Here is a 16,177-nt window from a genome sequence, read left to right on the forward strand (position 1 = left end):
CTATGAACTTGATAGGTGGGATTCTAGATGGGTCTATGATGTAATTTTATGTTAATGCTTTTTCTTCATAGATTTTACCATTTCTCGATTATGTTCTGCATTGTGAGGCATACTGGAGCACCTCACATCGCCATAGTAACGCAGACAATTCACATCTATCACGGGGGCCTAATATACATCGACAGTTCTTGTAATTACAGAAAATAAGGTCCATTATAAATAAATGATTTATATCATTTTTAAATTCAGTCCATAAATTTTTGTCAAGGATGAGTGGACCTCTCCTAGTTCGATATTTATTTCATATCTTAGACATGTCAGCATCTGGTCCATTAAATTTCTCTGAATTTGATTGGCACCTAGTAATTCTGTAAACATGAACAAAATATGCATCCTAAAATATATTGAAGGATTGTGTTTTAATGATATTCCAAACTATGTATTATTACAAAGGCATGCCTAATGCGAGATAAAAGAACACTTTGAAACTCAGGCTGAATGAAATAATGATTCAACAGGGAAGAGGGGAATTTAAGCTTTATATCACTCTTCAAGAAAAAAGCTTCATGAATAAAAAATTACTATTTTTGGCTTGAAATGTAATTTAATTCTACTTCTGGATAGTTACAGTTCATAAACTGGAAATTTTGACAGAAGGTTGTCGTACAAAAATCTAAAAATATACTGAAAGCTGCTTTAGAGAATTGGGTGAAGGGAATTCTGAACGTGACCCATTTAGTTTGGGTTCACAGACCAACACAGGATTTGTACTCCCCAAGGGCTCAATGACATAGCTAAGGATAGCATTAAACTAACTCGGAGAATCACAGACATTAAAGCACTGTCTTGCTCTATCCTGTTCAGTTCCTCCTACATATATTTTCATCTTGGTTTCTCATTTTGTTTTACTAACATTCTTTGATTTATTATTTCTGCTTTTCCTTCATTTCCTTACCTTATTCACTCACACGCCTTCATTAAATTGGTTTTTCATTCCTTATTTTATAGCCCACCTATCTCTTCCTCTGCTCTTTTTTTTCTCTTATCTTCTTGTTTCCTAGGATTGGTGGGCCCCAGGCTTCTATGAAGAGTCCATTTGGCACAAGTCACTAGCCTACCACTTGGGAGCCCTCTTCCCTTATATCTGGGTTTGAGTGTTGGCTCTGTTCTGCATTCTGGTTTCTTGCTGATACATACCCTGGTTGAGACAGGAAGTAATGGGCCTTTGCCACCCACAGGAGAAAATCAGAATGAGTTCCTGGCTCTGGCCTGGCTTGAGAAGGCAATTAGGGAGCAAATTAACAAGAGTGCTCTCTGTCCGCCCCTCACCCTTTGTAAATGAGATAAAGAAAAAAAAAGCAGAACTTTGAGAAAAAGCTATGCACCAGCATATGTTTCTGTCATCAGCCCATCTTGTTTCTCTCTCAACAATCATCAACATTCTTGGACCTCTCAAAATACACTTGTCTTGTGTCTATATGTATTCTACATGAAGGATAATCCTGAAAAGTAATTATGACTTTGTAAGATGAATTTTTGTATACTTTTTAATTTATATTAATTTATATTCCCAATTCACCTGCCTTTGTGACAGTCTATGGTTCAGTCACTTGTACTTCTCTGTACTGTTTCTAAGGGTAATCGTGCCCTTTGTCACTATTGATTTATCTGATCTCTTCTGGATATTTGAGATTGTTTTAGATGAATGCTACAAAACTTTAAAGGAAACTACTCTCAAAAAATTTAAAATATTTGCAAGGGATAGAAAAAAGGACTATTTTCAAATTAATTTGTTTATGCATATAAATCTGAAAGTAAAACAGGTTTTTGAGAAGTGACTAGTTAATTTAATTTGTGAGTTTGGAAAAGAATTTTAAGCAAAATATAAGCAGATAGAATCCAGTAGTGCCTACGAATATGATATTGAAATGAAATTAGGTGTGCACAAAGCTACATCGACGTAATATTTGAAAATATATAAATTCACTACATTATTAGATTAAAAGAAAATATTATCACAAAAGATGCAGAAAAAATGCTCACATTGCTTACATTAAAATATATCTATGATAATAATAGTAGTTTTAGAATGGAATGGATTGGTCTGAGAAGTATTTATAAAAGGCATAGAGGCCAATCTTTTTAAAAAAAATTATTTATTTTTATTGGAAAGGCAGATATGCAGAGAGAAGGAGAGACAGAGAGGAAGGTCTTCCATCTGATGGGTCACTTCCCAAGGAGCTACAAAGTCTGGAGCTGAGCCAATCAGAAGCCAGGAGCCTCTTCCAGGTCTCCCACATGGGTGCAGGGTCCCAAAGCTTTGGGCTGTTCTCGACTGCTTTCCCAGGCCACAAGCAGGGAGGTGGATGGGAAACAGGGCAGCTGGGATTAGAACCAGCACCCATCGGGATTCTGGTGTTCAAGGTGAGGACTTTAACTGCTGTGCTATTGCACCAGGCCCAAGGACAATCTTTTAAAGTTAGGAGCCACGCAAGGGTGTTCACTAATGCTACTGCACATCAATACTGATCATAAGTTCTAGAAAATATACAAAAAACAAATGATTGAAGATGTACAATCATTAAAGGGGAAATAAGTACCTATGTGTTCATATTCACCATGATTCTTTACATAGAAGTTAAAAATCTAAATTATTTGCCAATGAGGGCAAAAAACCAAAACTAAATTATTTGATATAATGGAGTTTTTGTAAGAGTTGCTCAACTTGAAAATGTCGACATGTTGGTGTGGATGATTGTTGAGTTTATGAGGTTGTTCTAGCCACAGTAGGATGTGTAGGAGAGTCTGTAAACTCAACCTAGCTGTTGATGGCATCACTGTCCTGCCTGTTAGCAACAAACCACTGCCATTGCTTGGCATCCTCCAAAGAGCAAGAGCACAATTAAATGCATTAGCAAATATTGTTTGTGCTAAAAAAAAACCTTAAAAATATTGCTTTTGTTAAAAAAAACCTAGTGCAGTGAATTTGAGACGATTGGAATGTATGTACACACACACGCAAACACACACACACACACACACACGCACACACACACTTCCCCTATGTGCTCATCACTGTCTTTTGCAGCTGCAGTCATGTGCGTTGATCACTATATGTAAAGCACTTGACGTGCACATCCCACTCAATACTTTGCACAAGATAGAGAGGATTCTATTAGTGAATAAAGACATGTTAGGCTCACTGTGTCACACTACATGTTGGTGTGTTCCCAAATTCCACTTATTCTTGTCTAATTGTGATGTATTCTTTTTCTTGTCTTTAACTAACCATTTGATCTTTTTAATAGTCTCTTTGGTCATTCTCTGACAAGAGATTTTATTTAAAACTCTTAATTCTTATGCCTCCTCAAGACATGTATCACTAAATAATGGATCTTATTTTAAAAGTTAAATCAGTTTATCTGAGTACTCTAGATGCAATTACAGGTTATATTTCTATTTCTCAAGTGGTGCTATTCATTAATGATGATGGCACTTTTTGCGATCTTAAAGCACCTTTAATCTAAAGATCATAAAGACATTTAGTTGGGAGAAAGTATTACTGTCAACTCAGTTTCTTAATGAAAAAAACCAAGAATGAGGGCTGGCTCCAAGAATGAGAAAATGTCATTCATATTTGTCTTGCTTTTTCTCTTTTTCATAACAGGTAGAGCAAGTTACTTTCAACCTAAAATTGGATACAAATTTGCAATTCTTACACATTTAGTTTTTAATCAAGTCATCTAAGTGTGAATGGTATAGCCAATGTAAGTGATATGTGTAAGCATACCAAGTGCAGTTGTGGACAACAATTTCACTCTCTCAATGCAACCTTATATGCATTCATGTTATGTGGATCAGTATCAACTCTCAAGGGGCGTCTGAAACTAGTTATCTACCATGAAAATGTCTCTGATAATTATGAAACTACATTGTTTTCTTAAAATTCAGTAATATAGGGTTTGTTTCCAGATCCAATGTGATTTTTATATGTGTTATAAACCTACTTGTTGAATTCATTTTAGTAGATACTCGGCTGCTGCGGTTGTCTGCTATGAGATAGGCTCAGAGCATTAGCAGTTACAGCAGAGTAGATATTTGGTTTTGACTCACAGGCTAGTTCTGGATGGGTAGTAAATGAACAGTTGGTAGCAGAAGTCTTTCTGTGCTGATACAAGCTGTGCTATTGTGAGTGAGTAGTTCAGCAAGTCAGTTGCATTCTAGCCAGCCAGAAGACAAGGGAGAATTCCTTTGGTGGTTTTTAATGAGAATCTTAAGGAGAGTCACTCAGCTTGCATTTGATTGGCTGCCCCTTATTGTTGGACCATGCCTAACTGCAAGTCTAGTCTATATGCCCTGGAGAAGTAGGTAATAGATGTGGCAGGAAGAATACTCCACAGCATCAATTTCACTCATATGTCAACTGATAATAGTGTATATTAGATGCATATGCTGTGAAGGCATTAAATAATGTGTATACTAGTGTGTGATTATAATAGAGACCAGGTTATATTACATGTAGAGAAGTGTTCGGACCTTTCTCTGATAACTGAGGTGGACTGTGGAGATTGAGAAGAGCAGGCAGAAGATCCAAGTGGGATCAGCACTGGGAAGAAAGAACAGAAAACAGTAGAAGGAATTTCATGTGCTTTGGAAACCAAAGATGAAGTTGGATGGGATCTAAAAAATGACTAAGATGTGAGAAGCAAGAGGATCTGGATGATGACTGTGAAACCCCTTTGTGTTTTCTTGTCAGAAAGTGGGAATCCATTGAATGATTTTAAGGAGTTCAGTGATAAGGCATGGTTGGTTTCTCTCAGTAGTGTTCTGGCTGTGGATTAGAGAGCCTTCCGTTACTGCTCATGGTGACTGCTGGGTGCTGGCAGGGGCTTCAGAAAGAGATCCTAGTAGCCTGATGCAGTTGAGTGGAAGAGAGAATGGGGAGAATGGACAAATTCTGAAATCTATTGGAACTTTCCAAAAAGTTCACGGAAAATGCATTTTATAAAATAATTAAAATAAAAATTTAGAAAGCCCCCAAACTAGAAGCCTTGATGTATCAGGATTACTGCAAATACATTTTTGTCAAACTTCATATCTTTGTTGAACAGTACTTAAGCATAATACTGTAGTTCTTCTATTGATCTGTGATTGTTTTCAAGTTAGATGAGGTAAATGGACATATTTTAATTTGATTATTGTTTGTAGCTCTTGCCAATATTCCTGATGAACTATGTGTGTTTTAAATTTTACCTTCAAAGACAAAAAGTTTGTAGTGATCTCAAAAGTTTTTTTCACCTAGTGAGCCCTTAAACTGTGTTAATTGGCTAATAAATTACTTTTAAATCTCATTTTCCTGAAATTTTGAAGTTATTTATAATTTGTGGATAGAACTTAATGTGTTAGAACTGAGTTTTTGTTCTTATCTCTGGAGTAGATAGGATAATATTTTAGGATGCCATCCCCTGGATCGTGGTATGCACTATATCCTAATCCAAAATTGCGGGGGATGGACACAAGTTTAGAGAGTGCAGTGAAAGTTTTTCAGCCCAGTTGTAGTGGAGGCCAAAGCAGAAAGGCTTGGCAGTGGGCTTGCTTCCCCAGTGAAGGAAGGTTGGAGTAAGCAGAGAGGGACTGCTTAAAAGGGTGTGCTGTTGGAGCTACAACTTGTTTCTTTTGGTTCTACTGGTCATCGTACATAGATGCAGAGTCCTTGAAATGAGGTCATTCGTAATTGTGGTGAGCTGTAACTACAAAGTATCCATGGAATTTTGAAGACATGGTAGGAAAAAATAGTACTTTTAGAAATATGTTACACTGGTTACATTTTGGCAAGGTACTATGTTACAAATGTTAGTTGCATAAAATATACAAATAATATTAACTTTACCTTTTTTAACTTTGTAAAACTTATTTCTCTTTACATAATTTTTCAGTTGCTAACATCTTGTAGTATGTTTCTGAATGAAATCATACTGATAGGTGTAACTAAATGAAGCTCATACTTTACGTTACCAATCTTATTTTTAGAAGTAGAATATTAACTTAGGTTTGGACTTCATTGGATGGGCAGTAATTGGAATCTTAGTAAGAGGGGAATGCATTTTTGAATGTGTAAGAACCAGGCATGGTTCCTGGATACTAACCTAATTAATACTTTCACACATTTTTAAAAATGTGAGATAGAGACTAAAATAATGGATTAAGTCTGTACTCAAGGCGAGAGGTATAAATTTCAGATTCATCAGTGGAAGTATTCATTGAATAATGAGAGAAAAACTTTAAATATAGAGAGAGCACATAAAAGTTTGTCAGGCTGGTGGGTTTTCTGTGAGTAAAGATGAGGTTGGTGGTCTCTTCTGCAGCTGTCAGCTGCTGTGCGTGATTATGTTTACACATATGTAATTAATATATATAGGATAGATATATAGGTATATATGATTGTAATATATATATACACATATGTATATATATTAGCATAATGGGCTTTGTATCATACTGTTTTGATACGCTCCTTTTCTACCCTTCCCATTTTTTTTTTTTTTGCTTTTCTTTGAAAACTTCCTGCTCCAGCCCTCTGGACTTGTTGCACTTAACTCCGCCTTCAACGCCACGTCCTTGTTTGTGTTTCTGACCCCATGCTTCAGTAGCACAGCCAGCCGTGCTGTGTGCATGCCTAGCCATCCTGTCATCGCTTCACTAGGTTCTCCAGCCTTCCTTGAATGTGTCATGTCTTCTCTCACTCCTCCCACATCTTTCCTTCCCATGGCACATTAGCAAGTGTCACACTTTCTGAGAACAGGTGTTGTAAGATACAACAGTCATCATTACACCACAGAGCCCTGATCTAGTCAAATCGTACTCCTCCCCCACGCTTCATGTATTTGCAGTTTTGTAGTTATCTTTTTTGCTTTAACATAAACAAACTTAGAGTCTACATAAGTAATCCCTTAAATTTACAAATAACTCATCTTCAGAGAAACCATTACCTTGATTTAACCTAATTTAATCACACAGCCTCATATAGCTCATGCCTCATTTTCCATTCTTTACAGTAAAACTGTGCTGGCTGGCTGGAGATGTGTATGCTTGCAGAATGGCACCTCATTATAAAGATACCCGCCAAATCCATGTATTTTTTCATATTTCACAACTAATGCATATAGATGAAAAAAATCTAAGTATTCAAGGCACGTCAAAATTTCTCAAATATCTAGTGTGTGAGATGGAAATAATAAAAACACCTAGAAAAATTGGATAGTACACCACTTAAAATGTAAAATATACACATAAATATTGCCTAATCAAGTATGTGTATGTATGTATATATATATTCTTGGCATTGTTGTCATTAATTAATAAAAATTGTTGAATATGTTGGGACAGTTGCAGTTAAAAACATTTTGTGGACAAAATCCATCTAATTCAGTGTTTCAGGATGGCCAGTTTCAGTACAAATGGTCTTCTATTGATAAAATGGCAAACTTTTAGAATTGAGTAAACATCAATTGATTCCTTCATGACTACTCCAGAGTGCACATTGTCACATAGACCAGCAGGTCAGGGTAATTATTTGAATTGGGTCAATATGCAATCCGGGCAGTTCTTCCTGTGAGAGAGTTGAAGTTACTCAGTTGCAAGCCTAGCCAGAAACCAGAAATCAGACTGGGAAAACAAGATGCAAGAGTGATCACTAATGAAAATGGCTTAAACTACCAGTGATTGACTTGGAGACTGTGCCAAGATATATCAGCATTTTGCTGTGGTTTCTGTCGTCACACTAATAACATGCATGGGACTTTTTTGCTCCCTTCAACTTGTGAATGTAAAAGGTGAACAGTGGTTTAAATAATGTTTATAATGTGATGAACAAGGTGAATATGGATTTCTTAATCCTTGGGGAGGGTTTCTTGCATGCTGGCCAGTGATATTGATTGCTCAAACTATATTGTGCACTCTTTCTTGGGAACTGCCTAGAAGGGTAAGGGAATTTTAAGAGGAAGGCAGAGGGTCCCCACGGTGTTAGACATAGGAGACTTTCAACAAATGTTAAAAGGATTTATGATCCTCTGTGGTTTGAATTCTGAGAGCAGAAAGAGTGTTGCCAGTGTCCTGACGGAAAAGTTTAGAATGGGAAGGAACACTCTGGGCTCTGCTGCAGGTCTGGGGAAGTGAGCTTCTTCAAGTGCATGGCCCTTGAGCCACCTCTTGAAGGACATGGAGAAGGTTTAGGAGGAAAGAGGAAGAGAAGGCAGAGCGCATAGCAGGACCAAAGAGGCAGGTTGGTGAGGTGGCACCTGGAAAACAGACTGATCTTTGGGTATATGATGTAACACTGTGTTGAAAGAAAAATACGGATTAGGACAACATCATGATCAGGCTACATACTCCCTGCCGGTTTGTAAATTCCCTTTTAGACTGTGGATCTCAAACACTAGAGTGCCATGAAATCACAAAAACTTTATACAGCTTTATATGTACTAAACACTTTACCTTATTTGTCCATTTAATTCTCATTCTTCCCTGTGAGCTTGAAATCAGTATTAGCACATTTTAAAAGTGAGATGCAGAGATACAGGTCATGTAAGGAATTTATCCAAGAAAATGCATCTGAAACATCACAAGCCTAGGGTGTGAACCCAATATCTTTGAGACAGAGCACACTGCTACCTGCTTTGGGGTTGTGTTGTCCCTTAAAGCAATGTTGAAATTTGTGTCACTTGACTAATAACATTTGAGATAGCTAGGTGGTAAGTTATTTGTGTGATCATATGTTCTCATTTAGTTGTGTTACAGTGTTTTTACTTGAGTTGGAGAAAAGAGATGTCGGACAGCAAACTGGCAGTTGTGTATAGCTCAGAATACACTTATCAATGTGTGCTAACCAGTGGCATTCTATCTTGCATGTCATTGTGGCAAAAAATACTGTGCACAGCTGGAGTAAGAGATAAGAATTCTCAGTTAAGGAGGTGACAATTGTGGAAATGTTAAAGTTAAATAAACCTTCATACAGGGAGAATGTGACATTAAACATTCTCAAACTGATCTATCACCGAAAGGAATTGGTGGTATATATCAAATTCATAAACATACATTTTCTGGTTAGAACACTTTCCTTGTTTGAATTCCAATAATGCTTTATCTAGACATCAGTGAGCTTTCATCATCCTTTCTAGTTTTGCATGTTGATGTGTAGTCAAAGTAAATACGAGGCCTGATGTTTGACCTAACAGTTCAGGTGCCTGAGCTGTGCCTTAGAATGACTGTGTTCAGTATGCACACAATTCCTGTCCCCAGTTTCCTGCCCATGTTGAGTTTGGTAGGCAGCAGTGATAACTTGAGTGTTGGCTTCAGTACTCCTCTCCTGCTTGTGGACTCAACCTAGGCTTCCTGTTTTGTGGGCATTATAGCCATGAACCAGTGAACCAATGATGGGACTCCTAAATTCTTCACTCCCCCCTTCTCATTCTCCTCCCTCTTCTCTATTCATATTTCCTCCTTCTCTGTGTCTTTCTGCTCTCTAACAAATTAATTTTAGAAGATGAAGTGAGTAGTAATATTTGGTTAGCCTGTGAACCTAAGGACTTGGAAAGTATTGAATCCATTGAATTCTCTTAACAGCTATATGAGAAAAGGGTCATTGAACAGATAAACTGAGGATTTAAAGTTTTAAGCTGCCCAAAGTCTCTAGGAATTGCGAAAGCTTTTGGTTATATATGTTAAGTAGGCTTCTGCTTGAATGTCTGGGGAGTAACTCAGACAGTACTGGTTAATGGGAGGGTTCCTATTTTGTTTGCCAAATTTTCATTTGTTTAATGATTTATACATATCATTTTCCATATCAATGAATAGTAATGATAATTTAGTCATGGACAATACTTTTAGATTTTAAAAGCATGTTCAAATCATCGTTTGGTCTCTGTAGTGGTAAAGGAATGGAGACGAGCAGTGTGGGAATACATGGCAGATGGGCTTAGAGTGGACAGGCGGCTCCTGAGGCACGGAGCCAGGCCCACACCACCAGGAGCTTACTTCTTACAGCTAAGCAATTCTTCCTGATGCTGATTACCTGTGCTATTATGCAAAACCTCTCCCTATATGTAGGAAGAATGAAGAAAAAAAAAAAGAATATTAGAATCTGACCATTAATCACGAGGAAAATGCTGTAACATTTATTTGCAAATTGTGGTCATTTAGATACAATTTATTTTCAGTTTTAAAGCATGTGGTCATTGATATGTAGGTGAACAGCTCTACCAACAGAATACAAGATTCATTAGGTAGAAATTGGACTCCTATATAAAGCTGGCATAAGTCTCTTGGTAGTGTATGTTTTTGGAGAATATAATCTGGATAAGAGATGGAAAGAAGGGACAAGTTTCTAGTGTAATGTAGAAATTAGATCCAGTATCCTTGGAGAAGAAATTCAGGGAGTTGGGTGTGCAGGGTGAAGACAGGCACTGTGGAAAGGGATTGGTGTCAGTTTGAATTTGTCAAGATTGGAAGGAATAATCCAAGAAGATGGAGGAAGGTCCAAAGGCCATTAGACAAAAGGAGAGTCGGTCCATAGATTTAACAGGAAAACACTGGGGTGGTGGTCACTTTCTTTCATGCAGTCAGAAATCTGTAAAAGTTAAAAATGGGGAAGTGAAAGTGATAGAAGCTGCCAAGAAAAAAGATGAAAGCTTCCCGTGGGAGTGGAGTTTAGGAAAGACTATGTTGCATCTCTTGCTGCTCTTGCACTCCTTACTCTGCACTGTGAATTAGGGACCTTCTATGGTCTGAGCAGATTAGGACAGCTCTTTGATCACACTGCTTTATCCATTGAGATGGTCTCAAGGGTCACCCACATCAGTAAACTCTCAGGCAGCGAAGGACTTTAAAAGGGCAGCTGGTTAAGTGTGAATTTAAGATAGCAACAAATGAAACTCAGAATTTTGACTGGGATATGCATATATATGTATATATATACACATGAACATTCTGATATATGCACATACACATATATTTTTACCAAAAAAGTGTTTGTATGCACACACACACACACACACACACACACACACTTTTTTTGGGAAAATTTTTTTTCATTGGAAAGGCAGATTTACAGAGAGACAAACAGAAACATCTTGCATTGGTTCACTCTCCAAGTACTACAAAGGCCAGAGCTGAGCTGATGTAAAACCATTAACCAGGAGCTAGGAGTTACTTCTGAGTCTCCCACGTGGGTGCAGGGTCCCAAGCCATTGGGCCATCTTCTGCTGCTTTCCCAGGCCATAAGCAGGGAGCTGGATGGGAAGCGGAGTATCTGAGACATGAACCAGTGCCTGTGTGGGATCCCAATGTGTGCATGTCGAGGCTTTAGCCACCAGGCCATTGTATCAGGCCTGACCTGCTCTATTTTCGGAGCCATCTATGGTTCACAAGAGGCAGCATGCTTCAGGCCACGGTCATCTTTCTCTGCTCACTGCCATTCTGTGTAGTCAGTACTGACTTTTCAGCTGATCAGCTTTGGTTTATTTAGCTGCCGTGTGCACTGCCTAACTTGGATACTCATCGTTTACTTTCTAATGTTCATAATAAAGCACGTCTTGTTCCCAGGCGTGTGCCTGGGTTTCCTTTCATGTAAAAGATATTATGCTATCAAGAATGACCTTGTATGAATTATAATTTCTACATCGTTTACTACACACAATATATTTTTATCTGTCCTTCTTCTTTAGCAGAAAGTAAGCCCAGTGGACCATCTGCCTAAAATCCTGCTAATACTGTTCTCTAACTCTTTACAGGCAGTGCGGGGACACCTGTCACATTCAATGAAAATGGAGACGCTCCTGGCCGTTACGACATCTTCCAGTATCAAATAACCAACAGAAGTACTGAGTACAGAATCATCGGGCATTGGACCAATCAGCTTCATCTGAAAGTAAGTACCTGCTTTTGTTCACATGAATATATTCATGGATTAAATTTGTAACTTTTGTTAGAATGTATTTTTCTATAGTTGTTTTTTTTTTTTTTTCTCCAAGAACAGCATATGCTTTGATTCTTCTTTGCTCTTTAAAGACGTTTGTGAAACTGTTGGGAAATTTGGTATCCATAAAAAATTTTGATGAATGACCTCCTTTCCTTTTTAACTGGCTTAAAAATTCCATTCCTTGAGAGATTTACTTGTTCATATCTTTGCACATGATGTGTGTGTGTGTGTGTATGTGTGTGGGGAACATTAGGAAGGGGTTGACTCTGCAGTGAGTAACTTTACCTGAGACCTGGCTACATCTAATTGATGCAACTCATTGTGTGTTTGTATTAGTTCTTCCACTTATAGCATTATGGGAGATTAATGTATCCATGCAAGGTTGACATTCAGATTGTTGAACTCAGGATTGTCCATTGTCCTTGTAAGGTCTGAAACTCTTGGTTCAGGGTCCATGAATTTTGCAGTTCTTGCACTTGGCCATGTGAGGGCGACCTGCAGAGCCCAGCCCAAAGCTGGGTGGGCCCTGCCCACCATAATTAAATACTTGCCCACAGGAGCACTGTGCTGGCCCTCTTCTCTTGTGTACTGGCGGCATCCAGGTGAAGTTGGCAGGCGAGGACGGTAGCAGTGAGAAAGAGCGTTTTCAGGTGTTCCTACCTGGCGGAAGAAGGAGTCTGTGTATTTGGAGGAATTCTGCCTGATTCTCGCACCCGCTGGTCCTTTCGGGAGGACCCTGGGGAAGGTACAAGGCAGGCATAGCCGGGGGGGGGCAGGGTTGGAGCAGCATATCCTGAACTGCAAGTTAAAAATTCATGTTTTAACTGCCTGTAGCTCGCTGTCGGTTCACACTGGCGTCAGTTGCAGGGAAGTAGAGAGCATCCTTGTAGTCCCAGCTCAGGGTTGGTGTTGCTTTGCTGAGCATTTCTTGTACAAAAGCAGAAGGCTACCTACCAGCCCCTGTTTTGCTTGCGGTCACTCCAGGGTTTCTTCTGCGGCACAGTAAGGTGCTTTCACAGTGTTTCCACTAAAGAGGGGATGTGCCCACCCACTGTTCCCTTGTTTTTGTCTTTAATAAATTATGTCCTCTACTTGATTCTCAAAGCCACCGCAGTACTCAGTGTACATGCACTTTGTTCTGTTGGAATCCATTTAGAGCTTGTCGATTTGATAACTAAAATATCTTTTTTTTTTTTTGCTTTCCTGCATCCTGCGAAGTGATGTATTTAGGCAAATATCAATCACCTAGGTTCTCAGCAAAGAAGCAGATGACCAGAAGTGACAAAACTAGAATATGAATGATTCATTGTGTCTCTGAAGTGGCTTCCTGATGGTGACCACGGTTCTGCTTTCAATAATGCAGAGAAAGCTTATTTTCCCACTAGTGTAGCCTGCAAGACCTCCTACCCACAGATTCTTATGTGTAGCTGCTTTGTGAGATCTTAGCCATTGTTCTCAACCCCATTGACCTTCATCAGGGCCTGGCTGACTAACTCCACAGGCAATAGCGAACGATTTGAAAATCAATAACTTTTTGATAAATGACCTTTTGAAAGTGGGTTTATGTGATATAAAATTACTAGACATGATAAAATTTGACAAGGGTTAAAATAGACTAGCAATTTTTGAATTTTATTAATGCCTAATCTTTTATTATATTCCTCTAATTAGGGATTTTTTATGGCAGAATTAACTTTTTGAGAAATATAGACATTAATACATAAGGTTAAAATATCCAAAATATTTATAAACACATATATATTCATAGGAGTACGCAATGTATGTATTGTAACATTGTCATATTGAATCTCAAGTTGACTTTTTATGTGCACTTAATGTTGCATGGAAGTTTTATGTTTATGACTGTTCATTCATAAAATATATTAAAACAATTTGTAATAAATCTCCCTCATGCATGATTGTGATCATTCACAAGTGGAGAGTAGTGGTATTATTACTGATAAAGCAGCCCTAAGGAGAAAGGAGTGGAGTGGACTGTGGGAAGAGGGTTTGAGTCAAGGTTGAATCTGCGAACTATCAGGACAAATGAAGTGTCTTTGGTTCCTTATGGGTAACAGCCACCTGCTTGATAGGGAAAGATGGAGCTCCTTGGAAGGTCCTGATTTGCTGAAGTTCTGTTTAAATTTCAGGCAAATCACTACAAGTTCTTTGCTTTAGTTTGATCATTTCTAAAATGGAAACATTAGTAGCACCCATCTTCCATGTCTTCAGAAAGCACTGTATGGCATTGCATGTTACATCAAGCACCCTATCTAGGGCCTGGTATCCATCAGATCCGTTAGTAGCTTCCACATTATCCATGGAAGATCTAGATCTGACAACGTGTTGGAAAGAGGAATGAAACCATTAGAGACACCTTACTTGGAGAAAGGAGAGTATCTCTGCCCGTCCAACGCTGACCGGCTGGCCTTTCCCTTGGCGTTCCAGCCTGTCGGTGGACAGTGCTGCAGATACTACACAGCCATTTGATGTTTTAGAGGGAGAAGTTTTGAGCTTCTTTATTGAATGTGTGTAATTTTTCTTTATGCTTTTCCATTTTTAATTGCCATGATTGTTGTATGCAATTTGAAGTACAATGTGATGTTTTGGTCCGTGCTTATGAGGAATGGTTGAATCATGCTCATTAACAATCCTTCACCTCAGACACTTACTTTTTGGTGGTGAAAATACTTTTAAAAAATCTGTCTTTTGCAAAGTTGAAATGTGTCTCAAATTATTAATTATTCCCCATGCAGCAATGAAAGGATACGCCTTTTCAGGTAGATGGAAGTTAGAATAGACAGTTATTTTGCATAGATTTGATAAAGTCTTTCTATTACACTGTGAATCAGAGATTGGACCTACAGTAACTGCATGGATACTATTTCAGGGAGACAGGTGGTCAAATGCACAGTTCAAGGTCAAGAGGCAGATGCAGAGTGGAGGTGTGCAGTGACCTGGCAGTGGCGCTCTGACTAGACATTGGTAGAATGAATTGTAGGAGGCAAACCTGGGTACTGATCTCTACTTACTCTATTACATCAGATTTATGATAGGTTTCACACTCTTAATGGTAAACATTTATCAGCCAGTTTTTGGAATGAATTCCGCTTGTTTTCCAAGAACTAGTTTTTCCAGAAGAATTCAACCATGAGATAATTTTCTATACTCAGAGTATGTGGTGAGGCATATTTGAGTGCAACAAATTTGCCCTGAACATTTTCATAAAGTGAATGCATTTTAAAAACTAATAGATTTCTATTTCTTCTCCCTGGAAAGTGTCTGAAGTCATTAATTTCTTTCAAAGCGTTGCATGTGTTATTCCAATTAGGATTTATTTTTTATGAAACTATATATAAGCTATATATATTATATTAATATTTATAATTATGTGTAATTAAAGAATATCCCTTTAATTTTGTAAGTATGATCAAGCAGCATAATTTGTTAATCCTGATCTAGGCTTCTGTTCAGTATTCTCAGCTCACACTGTAAGAATGTATTGTCTGCTTGTGAGTTGAACAAGTAGGTCTGTCTAGTGTGCTTGGCTCTCTCTAGAGACAGGTGGTCCTTACTAGTGATGCTGAAACATCCTGTCCTAGAAGTTACAGAGACAACAGAAGTGAAGGGAGGAAAGCCGTACGCTGCCATAAGTTCACAGGGAGGAGGTGTGTTGGGTTACTGGCTGGGCTGATGGTACCTTTGGGTTTACTTTGTAAAGCTTCCAACTAAATCCACGTTTTTAGTTCTCTGAAGGAATAAGATGGTTTTACTGGTTTTGTGACATGCTTTGTTTTCATTTTACTCAGATAAATACTTTCAACATAAATAGCAATGATAAAGAATCATTACAATCTCAACCAAGTTATTAGTTGCACAAGCTGAAAGAAGAGTTTATTGAATATGATTTAATTTTATCAGGTCAGGGGCATCCCCTAGAAGATTAACTAGTGACAAGGTACTAATCTCTGAGCCTCAGTCTTCTTTTAGTTTTTACATCTTTAAGAACTAGATATGCTTACTATGAATATTTAATAGTGATCAAGAAGATGCTTGAATTCTGCCTTTCAGGTCATAGCCTTATAGGTTTGCATGCAATATTTTATCTGTCTTAACCTCAGCTTCTTCATCAGCATAGAGACAATAATAATATCTCCTTTTTAAAATTCTCTGAGAATCAAGCATACTATATATACAATATAT

The 16,177-nt window shown here is 38.0% G+C and overlaps 1 protein-coding gene across 1 annotated transcript in view; it reads left to right on the top strand.

Moving 5' to 3' along the window:
* GRM8 (glutamate metabotropic receptor 8) overlaps positions 1-16,177 on the top strand; it is a 570,939-nt gene that overhangs the window by 475,902 nt on the left and 78,860 nt on the right. The window contains exon 7 of the mRNA XM_036497284.2: positions 11,787-11,923. Within this exon, the coding sequence (XP_036353177.2) occupies positions 11,787-11,923 (137 nt within the window). The remainder of the gene's footprint in view (positions 1-11,786; positions 11,924-16,177) is intronic.

The sequence above is a fragment of the Ochotona princeps genome, chromosome 25 (genome assembly GCF_030435755.1).
Source record: "Ochotona princeps isolate mOchPri1 chromosome 25, mOchPri1.hap1, whole genome shotgun sequence".
NCBI lineage: Eukaryota > Metazoa > Chordata > Mammalia > Lagomorpha > Ochotonidae > Ochotona > Ochotona princeps.